Source organism: Aphanomyces invadans (assembly GCF_000520115.1).
Source record: "Aphanomyces invadans strain NJM9701 unplaced genomic scaffold supercont1.22, whole genome shotgun sequence".
NCBI classification, from domain to species: domain Eukaryota; phylum Oomycota; class Saprolegniomycetes; order Saprolegniales; family Verrucalvaceae; genus Aphanomyces; species Aphanomyces invadans.
Genome location: NW_008580167.1, coordinates 352,547 through 368,681, shown reverse-complemented (window position 1 = coordinate 368,681; position 16,135 = coordinate 352,547). Strand labels below are relative to the sequence as shown.

General features: G+C 53.1%; 7 protein-coding genes across 8 annotated transcripts; 3 read left to right on the top strand and 4 right to left on the bottom strand.

Moving 5' to 3' along the window:
- Positions 1-19: 19 nt before the first annotated feature.
- On the bottom strand, positions 20-647 carry H310_09674 (hypothetical protein; the record flags this gene model as incomplete). Its single annotated transcript, XM_008875821.1, has 2 exons — positions 20-41; positions 85-647. 2 exons carry the CDS (start codon positions 645-647, stop codon positions 20-22), a joined length of 585 nt encoding a protein of 194 aa, XP_008874043.1.
- A 3,010-nt stretch (positions 648-3,657) lies between these two features.
- On the top strand, positions 3,658-4,365 carry H310_09673 (hypothetical protein; the record flags this gene model as incomplete). The annotated part of the gene is made up of 1 exon (XM_008875820.1): positions 3,658-4,365. One exon carries the CDS (start codon positions 3,658-3,660, stop codon positions 4,363-4,365), a length of 708 nt encoding a protein of 235 aa, XP_008874042.1.
- A 385-nt stretch (positions 4,366-4,750) lies between these two features.
- H310_09672 (hypothetical protein) lies at positions 4,751-5,657 on the top strand. The gene has a single exon (XM_008875819.1). It carries the CDS (start codon positions 4,778-4,780, stop codon positions 5,507-5,509), a length of 732 nt encoding a protein of 243 aa, XP_008874041.1. The 5' UTR covers positions 4,751-4,777; the 3' UTR covers positions 5,510-5,657.
- H310_09671 lies at positions 5,596-7,889 on the bottom strand. Of its 2 annotated transcripts, XM_008875818.1 has the most exons (4): positions 7,750-7,882; positions 7,137-7,699; positions 5,790-6,465; positions 5,596-5,739 (listed from the first exon to the last, which is right to left on the bottom strand). In XM_008875818.1, exons 1-3 carry the CDS (start codon positions 7,802-7,804, stop codon positions 5,857-5,859), a joined length of 1,227 nt encoding a protein of 408 aa, XP_008874040.1. In that variant the 5' UTR covers positions 7,805-7,882; the 3' UTR covers positions 5,596-5,739; positions 5,790-5,856. The 2 variants fall into 2 exon arrangements, with proteins under 2 accessions (XP_008874040.1, XP_008874039.1); XM_008875817.1 differs by having other exon boundaries at positions 5,596-6,465; positions 7,750-7,889.
- A 425-nt stretch (positions 7,890-8,314) lies between these two features.
- Positions 8,315-9,721, bottom strand: H310_09670 (hypothetical protein). Its single transcript, XM_008875816.1, has one exon. It carries the CDS (start codon positions 9,586-9,588, stop codon positions 8,731-8,733), a length of 858 nt encoding a protein of 285 aa, XP_008874038.1. The 5' UTR covers positions 9,589-9,721; the 3' UTR covers positions 8,315-8,730.
- Positions 9,722-10,446: 725 nt separating this feature from the next.
- H310_09669 (hypothetical protein) lies at positions 10,447-12,594 on the bottom strand. Its single transcript, XM_008875815.1, has 2 exons — positions 12,063-12,594; positions 10,447-12,012 (listed from the first exon to the last, which is right to left on the bottom strand). Exons 1-2 carry the CDS (start codon positions 12,507-12,509, stop codon positions 10,972-10,974), a joined length of 1,488 nt encoding a protein of 495 aa, XP_008874037.1. The 5' UTR covers positions 12,510-12,594; the 3' UTR covers positions 10,447-10,971.
- A 2,174-nt stretch (positions 12,595-14,768) lies between these two features.
- H310_09668 (hypothetical protein) lies at positions 14,769-15,320 on the top strand (the record flags this gene model as incomplete). The annotated part of the gene is made up of 1 exon (XM_008875814.1): positions 14,769-15,320. The coding sequence occupies one exon, from the start codon at positions 14,769-14,771 to the stop codon at positions 15,318-15,320; it is 552 nt and encodes a 183-aa protein (XP_008874036.1).
- Positions 15,321-16,135: the final 815 nt, after the last annotated feature.

The window sequence follows — 16,135 nt, the reverse complement described above, 5'->3', positions numbered from 1 at the left end:
CGCGAGTTCGGGTGGTGAATCACGCTCTCCCACGCCTCCAACTGACTCAACGACATCATGTGCACTTCTTGCAGCACGCTCCACTCGACGCCTTCAGTGTATGGCTCCGTCGTCAGCGATCCTGGGTAGCGGTACACGTTGCTATCGGCCACATCGAGCGACGACGGGTCAAGCGAATCCAGCATAAACTTGTCGCCGGGCTTGGTCAGTTGGCTGAATCCGCTCAAGTATTGGTCCAAGAACGGGTTGGGTTCATCGTTCGGGTCCAACTCGAACAAGATGCCAACGACGGCCAAGTTTTTGTTCTTGTCTTGGTGCACAAAGTGCACTTCGAAGGGGTAGCGCACGCCGCCGATCGTGTGCTCGCTGGGGGCGTGCGGGTGAAACTGCACCGAGTTGTACACGTTGCTGTTGAGCTTCAAGAACGACTTGGCGCCAGCGTTCCAAGTCGCCTTGACGGTGTGGTTTTCATGAGAAACGACGGCGGGGGCAGTATCGAGCTGGATGGAGAAGCTGCCTTTGTTGGGCACGACGGACAAGCGGGGGAGGTTGATCGGGGACTGGCGGAGCTGGGGCACGGGCTTCGGGGTGGTCGCTCCCGATGAGAGCGCGACCACGGCAGCAATGAGTACGGGAAGGAATTTCATGACGCTCAAACGAGGTAAGTTGCGTTGTGATCTGAGGGTGGTCCCTCAAGCCTATATGGATTCGACCGATTGGCGAGAAGTGCCACGGCAGAGGTCAACTCAGGACGTGTGGCATAGCATTGCCACATGCGAACTGACACCTTTTCGGCGACCGTATGGGTTGAGCCATCGGGAGAGCATGGAGGCGGGATAGAAATCATGATCCACGAATGGCATGCTCACGGTAGGCCGGCAAGCAGACCATTCGTGACGAGATGCGTTGACTGGTATAGGAGTCGTGGCCGCGGCGTTTCTCGGCCGCTTCGTCGCACCAACTCAGTGCCATGTATGTAGGTTGGCATAAACATGAACTTTCGACTGATATAATTGACTCCGGATTGTGCAAGACAGGCCAGTTCTCATGATTTTCGTTGTACACTTCCACGAGCCCTGTCAGAGGTGCATGCTTTCACGTGGAGAAAGACGCCATGTCGGCAGTCGCCTGGCTGCCCGAACCGTACACTGGCACAACACCCCGTAGGTCCCCCTGTTAGCGGCTACGGTGCTCGAAGTCTGCCGAGGGCAATAAGGCCTGGAAAAATGGGGTTTAGTAGCATCTCGACAAAAGAACAACACGATGGAATTGCCCCTACCTCTTCCTGCCGTGCCTTACCTCCACAACATGCACGTTGTCGTTTACGTCGCGCACAACGCCGGTGCATTGCCTCGGAACTTTTCTCGACATCCACCTCAGATCTTAATCTGAGGATCTCAGACCCCACGGCGAAATTCGGAGTTTGTGATCAATTGCGACATGTGCCGGCCGTGTACCTTCATATGGTGCCACCGCGGCACTGCTCCACAGCCGAGCGCCATAGAAGCTTGAGTCTTCGAGATAAAGCTCGGTCGGTAGCGTGCGCCACAACGATTGCCCGCAATCGCTTGTGCGAGATGACCGCGCGACCTGCTTGCTTCACGTGGGAAACAAACCAACATCGGTGGCGCACATCACTGATAAGAATAAATCCAAACCCAGTTCACGTTGGCGCACAGGACTATACGGAGGCGGCATATCAGTGCCGAGTCTTTACATGTACCCTTGAAAGGGGCGACTAGGCGGGTCGAATGGCACGCCCCCCCTTTGGGGACGTAGCTTTGGGGGAGGGTCAGGCGTACACACTTTATGCGTGCAAGACTTTGTCAAGACGTTCCCCGAGTACGAGGGCTGGTTTTGAGATATTTCGTTGATAGTCATGGTGGAATGCCATACATCGACCAATTTCAGGTGGCAATTGCCCTTGGAAACCACATCAAGCTACAACGCTGTCTTGTCACTCTTGTTCTCCCTCGGCGCTGTAGCCAGACCACCGGAATTTTAGGCGGCGCAAGCACTGGATATTGCTCTGTCTGGGTCCATAAATGGCCCGTTCAGCGAAATGTTGCGCTTGGTACCGTCGACAACCGCACAATAACGACCACCAACGTGAGAACGAACTTCATCGCAATGCTTCGTACGACTGTAGAGCTTGTCTGCAAGTAGTTTGCAGGTACATCACGTCGATGCATCGCCAACGGCGAATGGTGGTGTGAATTTCAAGTGGGTGAAAATTTCAAGCTGTTGTCGTTGCATCGGCAGCAGTTTACCTGGTCTAGCCCATACGAGCCCAGCGTCCTAGCGATAGCTCGTGGCCATAGGCTGTGCCGTGCTTGTACTCTGTGTGGAGCAGGTTCGACAACGGCACAAAACCTCGCCGACTCTACGGGCAACTTGAATCGGTTGTTCTGTACCGCTGCCTCGCGTGCGCTACAACGACATACATGTGATCGATGCCATATGCCTGCACATATGACACGTTCGTACACTGGGTTCGTCCGGGGAGAGCCGTGGCTGACCCTGCTTCTTCTGGCGAGAGTAGACGGACCCACCACCACGTTTATGTTGCTGTCCGGTTTTTCCCTCGTCGACCATCCAGACTACATTCATCACGACGACGCCCTCCCTGAGTTTCAAAACTGGTGGACGCGAATCGTTTGGCGAATTTGACGTCAAGAGGTTTCGATAAACGGTCGTACACAAGATGGACTCGTGCCATCGTCACGTTCGCCTTGTCGTCGAGACACTAGCCGGCCTCTCATAAAACAAACACCGATCGGAATGGCACGGGAGTGGAGGCGCTCGTGTGCCGCATGACGTCAACAAATTCGCCAGCCGCTGCAAAATTTGTCGATTCGAACGGGTCGACAGCATCCGGTGTGGATGGCCGGCCGCACTGGTCGACCGCAACTTCTGGTCGCACTAATTCAGACGCCTTCGTACGGAAATCTCGACGATCAACAAGACAACATGCTGTAAAGCGAGCGTGCGGAGGATTGCACAGCAATGAATATCCGCAACTACCACTCATTGCCACAACAAGCTCGATTGTCTTGGTCCAGGTTGTCTGAAGATGTGTCATGTTGTAGACAGGAAAGGCCCCACCATACAATTCGGGCACGTGCACTCGCCATCCACTTTCACGTTGCCGAATTAGTATCCGTCAGGCGGCCACTGCGGCGGTCGCGACCTGTCAAGTTCAGTGAACGACAAGCGCATTCGAGAGGTATTCGTACCAATATTATCCAGGCTGTTGAGCACTTCTATACGCGGCCGGCCATCGACCATCCAAGCCCGCCATCTGCGAATGACACCGTCGTTCTTGAATGCACACTGTCCGTGTATGCCCCCCTCTTGCTTGAGAGCTGTTGTACATCGCGTGGCGATATGCAAAGCGAATACCAGCACTGTAGAAGGAACCCCCAGCACACACACCTTTTACAAGCGAGGAGACTACGAATGAAAGATGCATGTTGCTAGCAAAAACGATTGCCATAATTCGTGCCGCCGGGCCACCACACCTTCTCAGAGAATTGTCTACTTTTACGCTGCACATAAACGAACTCTGTCCCACCCTCTTAAACAGGCCCCCCAAGATGCGGCGGCCCTCAATGTCGACCCCGTCGATCACAATTCAATTTGCCTCCATTGAGCATCATGAAGTTCCTCCCCGTACTCGTAACTGCGTTGATTGCGCTCGCGACAGGCACGACTACCCCTGAATTCGCGCTCAAGGCCCAAACTCGCCAGTCCCCGATCAACCTCCCCTACCTGCCCGTCGTGCCCAACAATGGCGTTTTCTCCATCCAGCTCGATACTGCCCCCGCCGTCGTTTCTCATGAAAACCACACCGTCAAGGCAACGTGGAACGGCGGCGTCGGCTCGTTCTTGAACCTGAACGGCAAGGAGTACAACTCGGTGCAGTTTCACCCGCACGCCCCCAGCGAGCACACGATCCGCGGCGTGCGCTACCCCTTCGAAGTGCACTTTGTGCACCAAGACAAGAACAAAAACTTGGCCGTCGTTGGCATCTTGTTCGAGTTGGACCCGAACGATCAACCCAACCCGTTCTTGGACCAATACTTCAGTGGATTCAGCCAATTGGCGAGTCCCGGCGACTCGTTTACGCTGGATTCGCTTGACCCGTCGTCGCTCGATGTGACCAATAGCAACGTGTACCGCTACCCAGGCTCGCTGACGACGGAGCCATACACTGAAGGCGTCGAGTGGAGCGTGCTGCAAGAAGTGCACACGATGTCGTTGAGTCAGTTGGAGGCGTGGGAGAGCGTGATTCACCACCCGAACGCGCGTCCGCTGCAGCCGTTGAACGGCCGCTCTGTCAAGCTCGTTGCCGCCAACGTCTAAGCGTTTTTGATTTGGTCGACTCCATCACGTAGAAATGACCCGCTAGTCGATTAAAATTGTGTGTGACAATTCATCGCTTTCGATGATATATTCCCTTTGCGACACCCAACATATCCAACGGCAGCGACTCGTGCTGCAGCAAAGCATTCCATACGTACGTACTACCAAGAATGAAATGCACTTACTGCAACGAAGTGAGTTCTGCAGAGATACGTGCTGTTGTGTGGTGTCCACCGTGTTCGACTAACTGCGGCGCATATAAGGCACTGAGAACTTTTTGTTTCAAAAGTACCCAATCGGTACTTTGGAAAATTGAGGAATCAAGTACAATCCACAGGATACTTTTCGTGGATATAGACTGGAATAAGGTAATTCGGCAACCGTCCGATATCTTGCGTGCCGATTGAATCCAATGGTATGGCGATGCTTGTGGGCGGCAGCTCTGTTCGTCCTGCCTGTGATACTCACAGCTCAAGAGCTGCAGTCGCCGATCAAACTAAGCAGCGACGTCCCGTACGTTCTCAACCGAGATGGCGCCTTGCTCTCGTTTGCTGCAGCATCCGCTCAACCGTTGGCGACGTCGACAGCGACCACCACGACCCTCGTTACATCGTGGTCGACTCCACCGCTGTATGTCTCGCTGGACAATGGAGCTGCGACGCATGCCGCCATCCAATGCCATTTTCATCGTCCCAGCGAACACTGGCTCAACGGAAGGCAGTACCCGTTTGAACTCCATATTGTTTTGGCGAATCCTGCCAACCACAGCCACGTCACCGCCGTTGTCGCTGTTCTCTTTGACGTGGACCACGTGCCACACCCTTTCCTAGCACAGTTGTGGCCACACCTGAAATATGGTCACGATCCACGGCACGGAAGCCTCCATGTGGATCTGTCGTCGCTGCGTCTACATGCGCAGTCGTTGTTCCTCCGATATGTTGGGTCGCTCACGACGGCACCGTTCACCGAAGGCATCGAATGGATAATTCATCACCAAGTGCAATCAATGTCGCTCGCTCAATGGACCGAGTACACTGCCGTGTTCCCGCTGCCGAATGCAAGACCTCTCCAACCTCGTTACGATCGGCAAGTTCAGTTGATTGGCCCGCGAAACTATGTGATGGATCGCACCGTCACCAAGTAAAAATACACGTACCGGGCAATCGCACTGTCGTCTTCGCATCCACTGAATCGCACGCTTCATGCTATCGTGCATGTCTCTCGACAATGGCTTGTTGCCGGGCCGACGGCAAGACGTGTTGCAACAAAACTCGTCCAGCCACATCGGCGGGTCTCGAGCCGCTTCGTTCGGTTTCCCGAACCGCTACAATTCCCCAGCCGCCGCCACCCGATTCAGTTTTCCATGGATGCACTCTGTAGCCACTCGTACAACTCACGACATGGTTCGGTGTTGAGGGCTGTACCAGAATGGACTGCCGTGCTCGAACCGTTCCACTCGACAACCACTTAAATACGGGATCATTCTTCGCCCTACAGTTCGTACGAGTCGCGGACCGGCAGTCGCGATGGTTGCCCTGGAACCATCGGCGGCGGGCCACCCGTAAACGAATTCGAATAACGGCTCGTGGCGGTCGAATCGCGCTCAAACATGGCCGTGCTAGCATAACTCATGCGGGCGTCGCCAATGTCGCCTTCCGAGTCCGCGACCGACACTTTTCGTTTGTGTGAGGTCATGCCAGTGGCCCAGTTCTCGTGGCGTCCCCCTTGACTGCGAATCTTGTCTCCTGGTGCGGTATGGCGAATATTCATGTCGTCCGATTCGAACGAGTATCGGTCGTGGTTGTCATAGCCGTCTTCGTCATCACCTCGACCACGATATGTCGGTTCCAACATCGGCACCGCCGACTGCTTGCGGTTGACTCTAGCCATCGGCGTTTGAGCATTGCCGTGGTACATGGGCGAGTGCTGCTGTGACGGTGGGGTGTATTGACGGGACGATTGTTGTGGCGGCGGAGGCGGATATGCATGCGGCACCGACTTGACAGTGACCGGAATGGTCGGGGGCGCGCAACTGGGCTCTAATGTTTGCACGACGCCAGGAGTTTGCCACGGCCGCTTGTCCGCGGCGCTGTTGCCATTCTACATGTATACATCACCTTGAGCCATCAACTCGATCAAATACGGGGGGGGGTGGCGTGAAGAATGGAATATAATCCTGCAATGCAATATTGGAAAAAAAACCATGGAAAAAGAATTCAAACAGGCGAAACAAATATCCAATCGTCGCCAAACTTGCACCACGTCCAAATCTCAAAACATGAAAAAAGATTTTCGTCCGCGTAAATCAAGTCGTGAAAAGTCAAGCAACTCGGCCATGTTTGATGCATGAATGGCCAAGAGGTACTGCAGCGCCTTGAACTGTGTCATGACGGCGACTGGACATCCCGCGACAGCTTCATCATGACGTCAAAAAAGAATCCCAGTCCATGTGAGAGCAATGCAACGTCCCCTATGAAGCTCGCCAGGAAAACCAACGCCTTCGACGGGAATCGATAAAAATCCGACCAGACTTAATCACCACGCAGAACGGCTAGTGCGAAAAGTCACAAACGATTGCAACGCTGGAAATATTTGGGTGGGTTCGACCCAAGTAACACAAAAATCGCTTTTACTAAAGTCACACGCCGAAACAGTCCGATATGTGGAAAAGAAAATGTTATCACACATGACGCACGACGAACGCAAAAACGTGGCACGACATGGACGAGATAAAATGCCACGATATAAAAGCATGGAGAGAGGCCTTGTACCGTGTGCTTTGGCCGGGCCGGGGAGTATGGACTGGACGACCGGTCGCCGTTGTGGGGATTGTTGGATTGCCGGAGGAGGACCACGACAATGACGGCGCCTATGAACGTTGCACCGGCAAAGGCACCCCACATCGCGCCGTTGTCGATACGGAAGAAAGATTCTGGAGACGACGTGTCGGTGGACGTTGTATTCGACGACGAGTTGGGTGATGGACGGTGAGTCGTGGTTGGCGTCAACGATTGCGCGAGTTCGTCCATGGAGGATGGAATCTGTGGCGTTGGAATGGACGAGATGATAGAGCCTCCGTTCGGAGGGATTGTAGGCGCGGACGAGCCTGGTTTGACGCTGATGGGAATCACAGGTGTAGTTGGGAGGTTCGAGGTAGCGGGAGGTATTGACGTCGTTGGTGATGGTTTTGTCGTAGCCGACGTGGACGAAGGAGGGGTCGATGTAGTGTCTGTCGGCGGTGGTGTGACCGGAGTTAACGTAGTAGGACTGGATTGTGTCGTCGGTGCACTCGCTGTCGTGACTGTGGGAGACTGCGTCGACGACTGTGCCACACCTACGCGAACGAAGCAGCTACGTTACCGATACCTCACTCTCTCCACGTACACGTCATGGCGGCGGCAAGCACCACGAGCATCTTGATCATGCAGTAGGCCTTCATGGATTATCTAAGGACGGACGAGGATGCTCGCCCGTCGCGGATCCAAGTCACGTGAGGGATATGTCGCCAGACGGTCACTGCGCGAAAAACTGTACAACGCAGTGCGGGATGGGATCACAAATGGACCAATCACACAACGCAAAATGAATTCATTTTAGCCAATCATTGAGTGCCTTTGCCGTGAGTAACTGTAAGTTCTGCTGCGGTCATCGGGTCGGCAGCGATGGGCGTCGCCACGGCCAACGCCTTTGGAGCTCAACTGCTAGGCAGTGACGCTCCCGGAATGCGTCTTTCGAGCACGTCAGGCTGTGGTGGCGAACAAATTGGTGTCGCAATACGCCTTGTCCATGCAGGAGCGACTAAAATCCCAAGGGACAAGAGCTTCGCTCAGTCGCTGCAACTTAGCGCATGACACGTCAATGAGATTCCGTCGTGGAGCGATTTGCCCTGACGTTCTTTAAGTAGAAGCTGTCCAACCAACTGGGTCGAGGTGTCGGAACAGCAGGTGGCGTTCACCTGGTGGGAGAGGCCACGACCATCTTGTGTAGGGCAGAGGCAGCTCAGTGCACAAGAACCTTCTTGTCGGTGCCACGTCGGTGCACCATGTCGTGCCGTGAAGCATCATTTAACGATGGACATCCTCAGAACTCCTCTCACCCCGTGCCGAACGTTCTTCTGTCCACTTTCAGGGGGATAGTTCCCCCTAGACCAGCCTTCCTCTCACAGTTAAGGTCGACCGTGTAGGCGGCGATTGCTCCTCCCCTTCTCCACGAACCCCTTTCAGGCAGCCATTCCCGTGACATCCTTCTATTCCCCGACCACGGAGTCGATCAGGTCCGTGCACCGCCGACTCCAATGACATGTATGTGGCGGTGGAGGCACGTGTTCGTTGACTTATTAGCGGACTACTCGGCTGGTGGAATAACTTAATAGGAGATGGCCAGGTGCTCGATGGCGCCGCATCTTCGACACGTCAGCGCGACTTCCTCGTGATGGAGCAGCATCTGAGCCTGCGCGCGAACGAGTACCGGCGGAGGCATCACGTCGGCGTCGTCCATGTCCAGCATGCATGCCACGTCCATGCACCGAAAGTGCCGCTGGGCGTCTTCGACCGCTTTTTGCCGCTTCAAGTCATACGACGGGGACGTATTCAATTGTGCGGACGGAGAATGCTCGTCCATGTCGTCTTCGTTGTCGGTGCTGTCGCCGCCAATGCTCGTCATCGATGGGCATGACGATGTGAACGCGGACGGTGGCGGCGGAGGAAAGTCTCCGAACGCGGGAAATGCAGATGAAGTGACTGCAGACACCGAACGACGTGGAGCAGCGCGAGGATTCCTTGTCGGCTTGTTTGTTCGGAACCACGCATCAAATGGGTTGTCGACAGGAGGCTTCCCGCTCGGCGAAGACCCGGTCGTCACTTTGCGTGGGAGGTTTTCTACCGCACCCAGTCCACCCGCTGAGGCGTCGAACACGGACGGCGACGACGTGTGCGTGCATTGCGGAGGTGCCCTTGTCGACTGTTGGTGGGTATTCGAGGTGAGGTTGGCCGCCAAGAATATGTGGTGTGGTCGACAAAGAGGTGCTGCCGCACTAGAAGGATGTTGCAAACTGTCGTCAAGGGGAGTCAACAACAACCCAAGCGGCGGCGGCCACCTCAACGACGGCGAGGCGGCAGGGTTGGCGGCGGACGACGAGGACGAAAGACCGATGGGGGTCGGTCCTCCACAACTCCTTGTCGTCGAGTGGGAGTTCTGCTGCTGGTTGATGTCGGTTAATCGCATGCTACCATCCACGTACGGCCCTCTCGCGCTCCTCTTCCTGCCGTCGACCGACCTTCTTCGCGAGGCACTCCAATACGAGAATACGAATAAAATTAACACGTCGAAACAGCCCAGGTCGTTTCGACCAATCCGAGAAGACTTTACTGAATGTTTGTCGGAAGAATGCTTGTAATTGCGTTCAGAACGTCGCCGGATGTCGCAGTAGTAAGCGCGACATGTCAATAGTATTCCTAATTTTGGTGCAGGGACGTGTTTCAAACGCCGCGGACACGGGGAAAATCGACGACTACATGCCCCGTCATGCCGTCCCATGGTGTTTGTGGTAACGAGGTGGAGGGACGACATCCCGTGAGTTGGTTTTTACTTGAATGGTGGCGTTCGTGCGTGGGGATGTCGAAGACTTGATACAGTACCGATTTTGGGTGCTCTGCCCATTCGGAGGAGCAAATCCAAATATCGAGCATAGTTTGTGCCAGCCACGGACGGACACACACTTCCATGTGGTGACAGTACTACGCGGGAATAATATGACTAATCGTGCCTCGTTGTGGGAATGTACTACAGTGGATGGATTCGAGGATGAGATGCGAGAAGGTACGCGTGGTGCAGTCTTCGTGTGTGGTCTATGGGTTTCTTCTACGATAGTTAGTTATGCATCTAAGTGCCTTTGTTGTCTCTATATGTTAGGGTTCAGGAATTGGTGGGCTGCCTGGACGTCCTGGACACAGAAGAAAATGGCGAAGGTGGTTTGAACGTTCACGCATGTTGTTCACACACACCAACCAACACAACCAACACTCTTCTCACGTGAACGAAGTGTTCCGAACGCTTACTAAATACTAGTAGTACGTAGTAATATACGGGAAGAAGGTTATTCATATATACAGGTCACAAGTCGAGCTGTCCTGCAAGAGGGTGCATGCCGACTGCGCCATCTCGAACGAACACGATGCCTCGAGAACATTTCCCGATCCACGCACGTGGGGCATGGTACACAGCGAACTGTCGTATCTTGTCGCTGTCGTTGCCCGACATGACTGCTACCTTGTGGGTCCTTGTTGCTGGAACGAAAGGTTGGTATTGTTGCAATTCGTTGCTGGGTCGTGTCGACAGAACGCGGGTGTCTGGCGTAAGCAATGCAAGCTTTCACGACGAAGTGTCCTGGAAAAGGACCTTGCCAGGGACGTTATGCTGCCATGGGGAAGCTGCGAAAGCTCACGAACCCCGCAAATTTTCAGTGGAGAGAGAGAGTGGCCATGCAAAAGTCGACGATGGCATGCACATCGTCGTCGGTGAAACACGTCACGGAATCCAGGGCAAAGCAGGAGTACGTTATTGGATTCAAACGCAGTTAAAAATCGAACGGGATGCTGTGCGAGGTCATTACACAGCCGCAGACTGTTGCTGCGGTTTCCCGCGGCCGTCGTTGTATTCATTCGGGTACACTTCGAGCCATGCCGCATGGAGCCGAGCGTAGTGGTCCGGATGGGTGAGTTGCCACCCTTGAGGGTCTTCAGCCCATAGCACAAACACGGTCGTGACCGCCGCCGACATGACCGTCATGAACACACTGTTCACGATGTACCCAATCAAGAAGGCGCTGACTACGACCAAGTATTCGGGCTTGGCAACACCGGGAAACACCTTGGCGGCAACGTCGACTGTAACGAACTGAAGTCCGATCCACGCAGAGAGGGCGCCGACTACGAGATTGCCGAGAAAAAAGACCCAGTGCGCCAGATCGTCGTTCACAATGGCGGTCCACCCTTTCGACGCAAACATGTCGGTGACGTGGCGGCCGGCCGTGACAAAGCTGAACCCATGGAGACCCACATACGTAAACGCGTAGCGGTTGAAAATTTCCATCCAGCTCTGAATGCACGACAGGATGCATTGAAGGCACCCAGCGATACAGCTCACGACACAGTTGCCTTCGACCTTGGCAACGTACTGCACCATCCCCACGAACGCACGAATCGTTTCCAAGATCGCAACAGCCAACGACCCAAAGCAAATGCTCCCAAGACTGAGCGTCGCCGCGCGAAGCCACGCCGAAACGGTGATGCACGGCGCGGCAACGTTGTTGCGCCAAGTTCCGACAGTTCCCGCGACCGTGACCGCCACAATGCCTTCGACGACCAACGCGCCCCAAAAAAACACAAACAGCATCACGAAGAACATCCCGACTACGCCACCGTATTTCACGTCGACTTTGCAAGCGGTCGAGGCCAGGTTGTCCGTGCACGCGGCTGGTACGTTGATGAAACCGAGTTTGTTCAGGAGGCCGAACGTCCCTGCGACCCACGCGACGCCCCATGCCAATTGCACCCCGACCATCGCTATCGTCACGATAAAGACCAACGGGAGGCGGAACAAGGCGCTCCCGGCAACTTTGAGATGCTTCGCTGCAAACTTCACTCGGTTCTACCAGTCCTGACGGTTAGGAATCACGCACCGACGGCGACGAAACTTACTCGAATGCAGTACGCGTACAATCCCAAAAGCAACGCAGCGGTCCCGAATACAGCGGCCGGCCACCAGTAGTATTTGTCTCCGAGGTCGTGCAGCCGCGTCGTCATGAAAATCGCGGCGACAATGCACGCCAAGATCATCGAAACAAGAGTGAACCAGATCATGAACTCGCCCATGAAGATGAGCACGACAATCCATGAGATGGATAAGAGCGTCGACAGCGAGCCCGCATACATTGCGTACTCGAGCACGAGCTTGAACCCCGACGAATTGCTCAGGTCCTTGGCCTTGGTGATGTCCACGAGCGTTCCGCCGTAGCTCACTCCAAACACAAGCGTCATGATGAACACACCGAGGAAGATGAGCAGGAAGAACACGTCGTTGCATTCGTGCTTGGCATTGCCGCTCTCGTAGGATGTCGCCGTCGGCGTCCGAGGTTCCCTCGCCATGTTGAAATTTTGCACTGAACCATGTCCTGCCTGACCTCGTGGGTGTCCAACACTGGTCACTCTGGCCACGACATTCCGTTCAAAGTATTTAAAAATTGGGCAGCAAAGGATTTAAATTGATTTCCCACTATACAAATGTCAAATGAATGATAAAAATACCTCGATGAGCAAAATATCAGGCGAGCTGTATTGCAAAAACGTAGCTCAAAAAAACGTTTTTTTTTTCACTTGAAGCAGCATTGCCGAGAGGGACTCCCGTCCCCCATGCAGTTTGAGATACAAGCGCATCGGTGAACATCATCACCCTTGGCCGACAACAATCCAAATCTCTTTGTCGAGCATCGTGCACAGAATACAGAGGCGACGTGCATTGCTTCTGCATTCCTTTATCTATTGCGACTCGATCGCAACGAGCATGACGAAGGATGAATGCGGCATGGTCCGCCTCGACGAACGATTCGCGTCGAGACACGGTCGGGAGAGCCCTTTCCATTGTGTGTTGAAAATAAACAAGTTGACGCAAGATGTTTTTGTTCGGGATTTCTGGTTGTTTGACAGTCACCGTGGAGAGCACAGGCGTTCCAGCAGGACGGTTCTTGCTTGCACGTTTGGCAGGGATCGCTTCAACAAGGGGACAACAACCAACTTTGCCGTCCCATCCGGGCCGTGGCCGCGCTACAGCCACCAAGAACATTACCTTGGTAATGTGGCTCTTCGACTGCAGCGATCGAGTTGGAACCGCCTCATCATGCCAAGTGTAAAACCGGCGGCGCACTTTCGTGAGGTAAAACCATTTTTCGTCTACATGCACAACATTGAACATGTCATTGTATTGACGTTTACCACTGACATCCAGGTGCATGTTGCAAAACGCTGTCCTCATCGCCTTGTGCTCCGTTGTTAGCCGGGGCTTCGACCAACTTGTTCGAACGGTGATCCACTTTTGCCGTATGAAGTTCCAAATCGTCCATTGAGACAACCCTGTTGCTCTTGCAAGAGGCCGTTGTGTTTGCCGTCGATGCAAGGGGGTACGTTTGATGCGTTCTTCGATATCGGCCATGGTGTAACGTGTTTTGTTCCCAGAGAGGTGCTTGCGGGACTCTACGTTCGCCGGTTTGCCATGGGACGTGCTGTCGTTGCCCCGTTTCCAGATGCGCCACCCTGTGGACGAGTGCACGCCAAACTGTGTGCACACATCTACCATTTGCTGCCGTTTAAGAACCCCATTTGAGCTCACTGTAAGAAGCTCTTGCTATAGCGCCATGCGTAGGTCATTGGTAAGGTTTGTATTGCGAGTTGACATTGCTGCTGCGATCGTATGCGTGCAAATAAAATTGATCCAAAAATACCACTGGAATCGTCAGGCTCTCACGAGTCGAAACCACTCATTTTCAGGCCAATATCCGAGGCCAACATCACCACTTTTTGTCACTGCCTGCACATATTCCCAATCAGAGGTAGCACTGCGTAGTACTCCCTCCGTCCCAAAATAATGGCGCAACTTGTAGGAGGGGGTACATGACACGTCATTATATTTCAGAGAAAAATTCAAAACGACATTACTCCCTCCCAACTTCGAATAATGAAGTTCTGATTGGACGACACGATCAAGCGCGCCAAACGCTTTCGTTTCATCTACCTACCATTGGACAGTCGTGGAATATCGTGTCAAAAAGAAAGTTTCAAAATAACAATACAAAATATACAATAATGCATGCATTCATTGCATACATTCACTCATCATGGGGACGGGAAGGCGGGACCTGACAAACGAAGAGCACGAAGCAATCCTTCGTGAGACCTTGCTAAAGAGCAATGGAGTCTACTCCGCAAGACTTCCAAATGGATTTAGTAAGTATCTTGTTGACAAATACAATATCCAACCTGCAACGATTCGCAAAGTGCTCGCTCGTGCAAAGAGCCAGGGTGTTGCCGAAGGCAACATGAACGTTTCAGTTTCAAGCAAAAAGAAAGGCAAGGTTGGCCGAAAGTATGCATTTACAGCAGCTGAGGTTAAAGCTAAGCTTTTGCAAGTCCCTCTGGCTAATCGTACGACACTGCGCACAATATCTGCTCACACTGGTATGAATACATTGACATAATCTCGTATAAACTACATTGTTAAATAAATTTCACATAACAGGCATAAACCGGGGATCCCTACATCGCTACCTCAAGCTGGGTATATTCCGGTCTCACTCAAATGCCATAAAGCCTGTGCTGACCTCAGCAAACAAGTACAGCCGTTTAAAGTTCGCGATGAGCTTTGTGCGCCAAGATATGGAGCTTGATGAGCTTCTGAACTACGTACATATTGATGAGAAATGGTTTTATCTCACCAAGACGAGTCGTACGTACTATCTTGTGCCCGGCGAGAGTGAACCCGAACGAAAGTGCAAGAGCAAACGCTTTTTGACCAAAGTCATGTTCCTCACAGCCGTTGCGCAGCCGCGGTTCAACGAGGACGACGGGACATGGTGGACAGGCAATATTGGCACGTGGTCGTTTGTCGAAACAGTGCTGGCACAGCGCACAAGCTCGAACCGCCATGCAGGAACGCCAGAAACTAAACCCTTGGTCGTGACCAAAGATGTGTACCGGTCCTTCTTGATCAACAAGGTGTTACCTGCTGTGGTCAAGGTATGGCCGCAGTCGAACATTCCCATCATCATTCAACACTACAACGCTCGCGCCCACTCCCTACAGCATCGAAAGTCTGCGCGTTCAATTGATGAGCTGGTGATGCACGTACTGGAAGCGTTCGACGAATATCCATACGATCGTCTTGACAAGACGTTCTTGACCTTGTAGTGTTGCTTGATCGAGACCCTCAAAGTTGGTGGCGACAACTCATACAAGGTTCCACACATGTCAAAAGACAAATTGGCCAGACAAGGGAGCTTGCCTCGGAACGTCGAGTGCCCACGTGATGTGTATAATTCGACCCGCGCGTTGCTGAGTGCTGTTGATGTTGTAGCTATGGACCGAGAATTGGAAAATGAAGCCGAAGATGCATTGGTCCTATGTGAATTGTCATCTCAACTTGAAAGTATCGCCCTCATTGGTGAAGATGACGTTGACGACATTATTGGGGACTTACACGACATTGGCATAGAACCAATATGCATGGAAGAGTAAATGAATATATACACGTTCGTACGTATTGTGATGTTGGTAGTGCGTTTGCTTGTTGTCGTCGGTGGGAGGGTTCTCGGTGTAAACCCCCCTCCTGAATCCGATGGTGCTGTCAGAATTGCAAGATTCTGTTATCCATGAATTTGGCTAATTAAAGAGTTTTCGGTCGGCCAAATTTCAGATTAGATTCAAGATCTGAAACCTAAATTTTGAATCTGAAATAAATGTTTTCGGTAACAATTGTTGGCATTAGATTCAACCTAAGTCGAATTTCATGCGACTTTCGGAACCAACCAAACTTTGGGATTCCAGAAATTGATACGGATAAACCAGACAGGACCCTGCTTCCATTCAAGTATGTCGACTCCCATGACCAAGCGCTCAACCTTGCATCTCATTGCCCGTGTCATGGAGCAGTGCAATGGGGACATAGATGAGTTTGTGTCCATAATGGAAGTACTGTTTCGACGCAACATCATTCGGCTGAGAAC

What these genes read in the sequence shown, in the direction of transcription:
- H310_09672 (XM_008875819.1), top strand. Translation starts at nt 4,778, where the DNA reads ATGGTATGGCGATGCTTGTGGGCGGCAGCTCTGTTCGTCCTGCCTGTG.
- H310_09671 (XM_008875817.1), bottom strand. Translation starts at nt 7,804, where the DNA reads ATGAAGGCCTACTGCATGATCAAGATGCTCGTGGTGCTTGCCGCCGCC. An exon ending in GCTTGCCGCCGCCATGACGT is followed by an intron (nt 7,700 to 7,749) that starts GTACGTGGAGAG and finishes TCGTTCGCGTAG; the next exon opens with GTGTGGCACAGTCGTCGACG. An exon ending in CGGCCCGGCCAAAGCACACG is followed by an intron (nt 6,466 to 7,136) that starts GTACAAGGCCTC and finishes GTATACATGTAG; the next exon opens with AATGGCAACAGCGCCGCGGA.
- H310_09670 (XM_008875816.1), bottom strand. Translation starts at nt 9,588, where the DNA reads ATGCGATTAACCGACATCAACCAGCAGCAGAACTCCCACTCGACGACA.
- H310_09669 (XM_008875815.1), bottom strand. Translation starts at nt 12,509, where the DNA reads ATGGCGAGGGAACCTCGGACGCCGACGGCGACATCCTACGAGAGCGGC. An exon ending in TGTACGCGTACTGCATTCGA is followed by an intron (nt 12,013 to 12,062) that starts GTAAGTTTCGTC and finishes CAGGACTGGTAG; the next exon opens with AACCGAGTGAAGTTTGCAGC.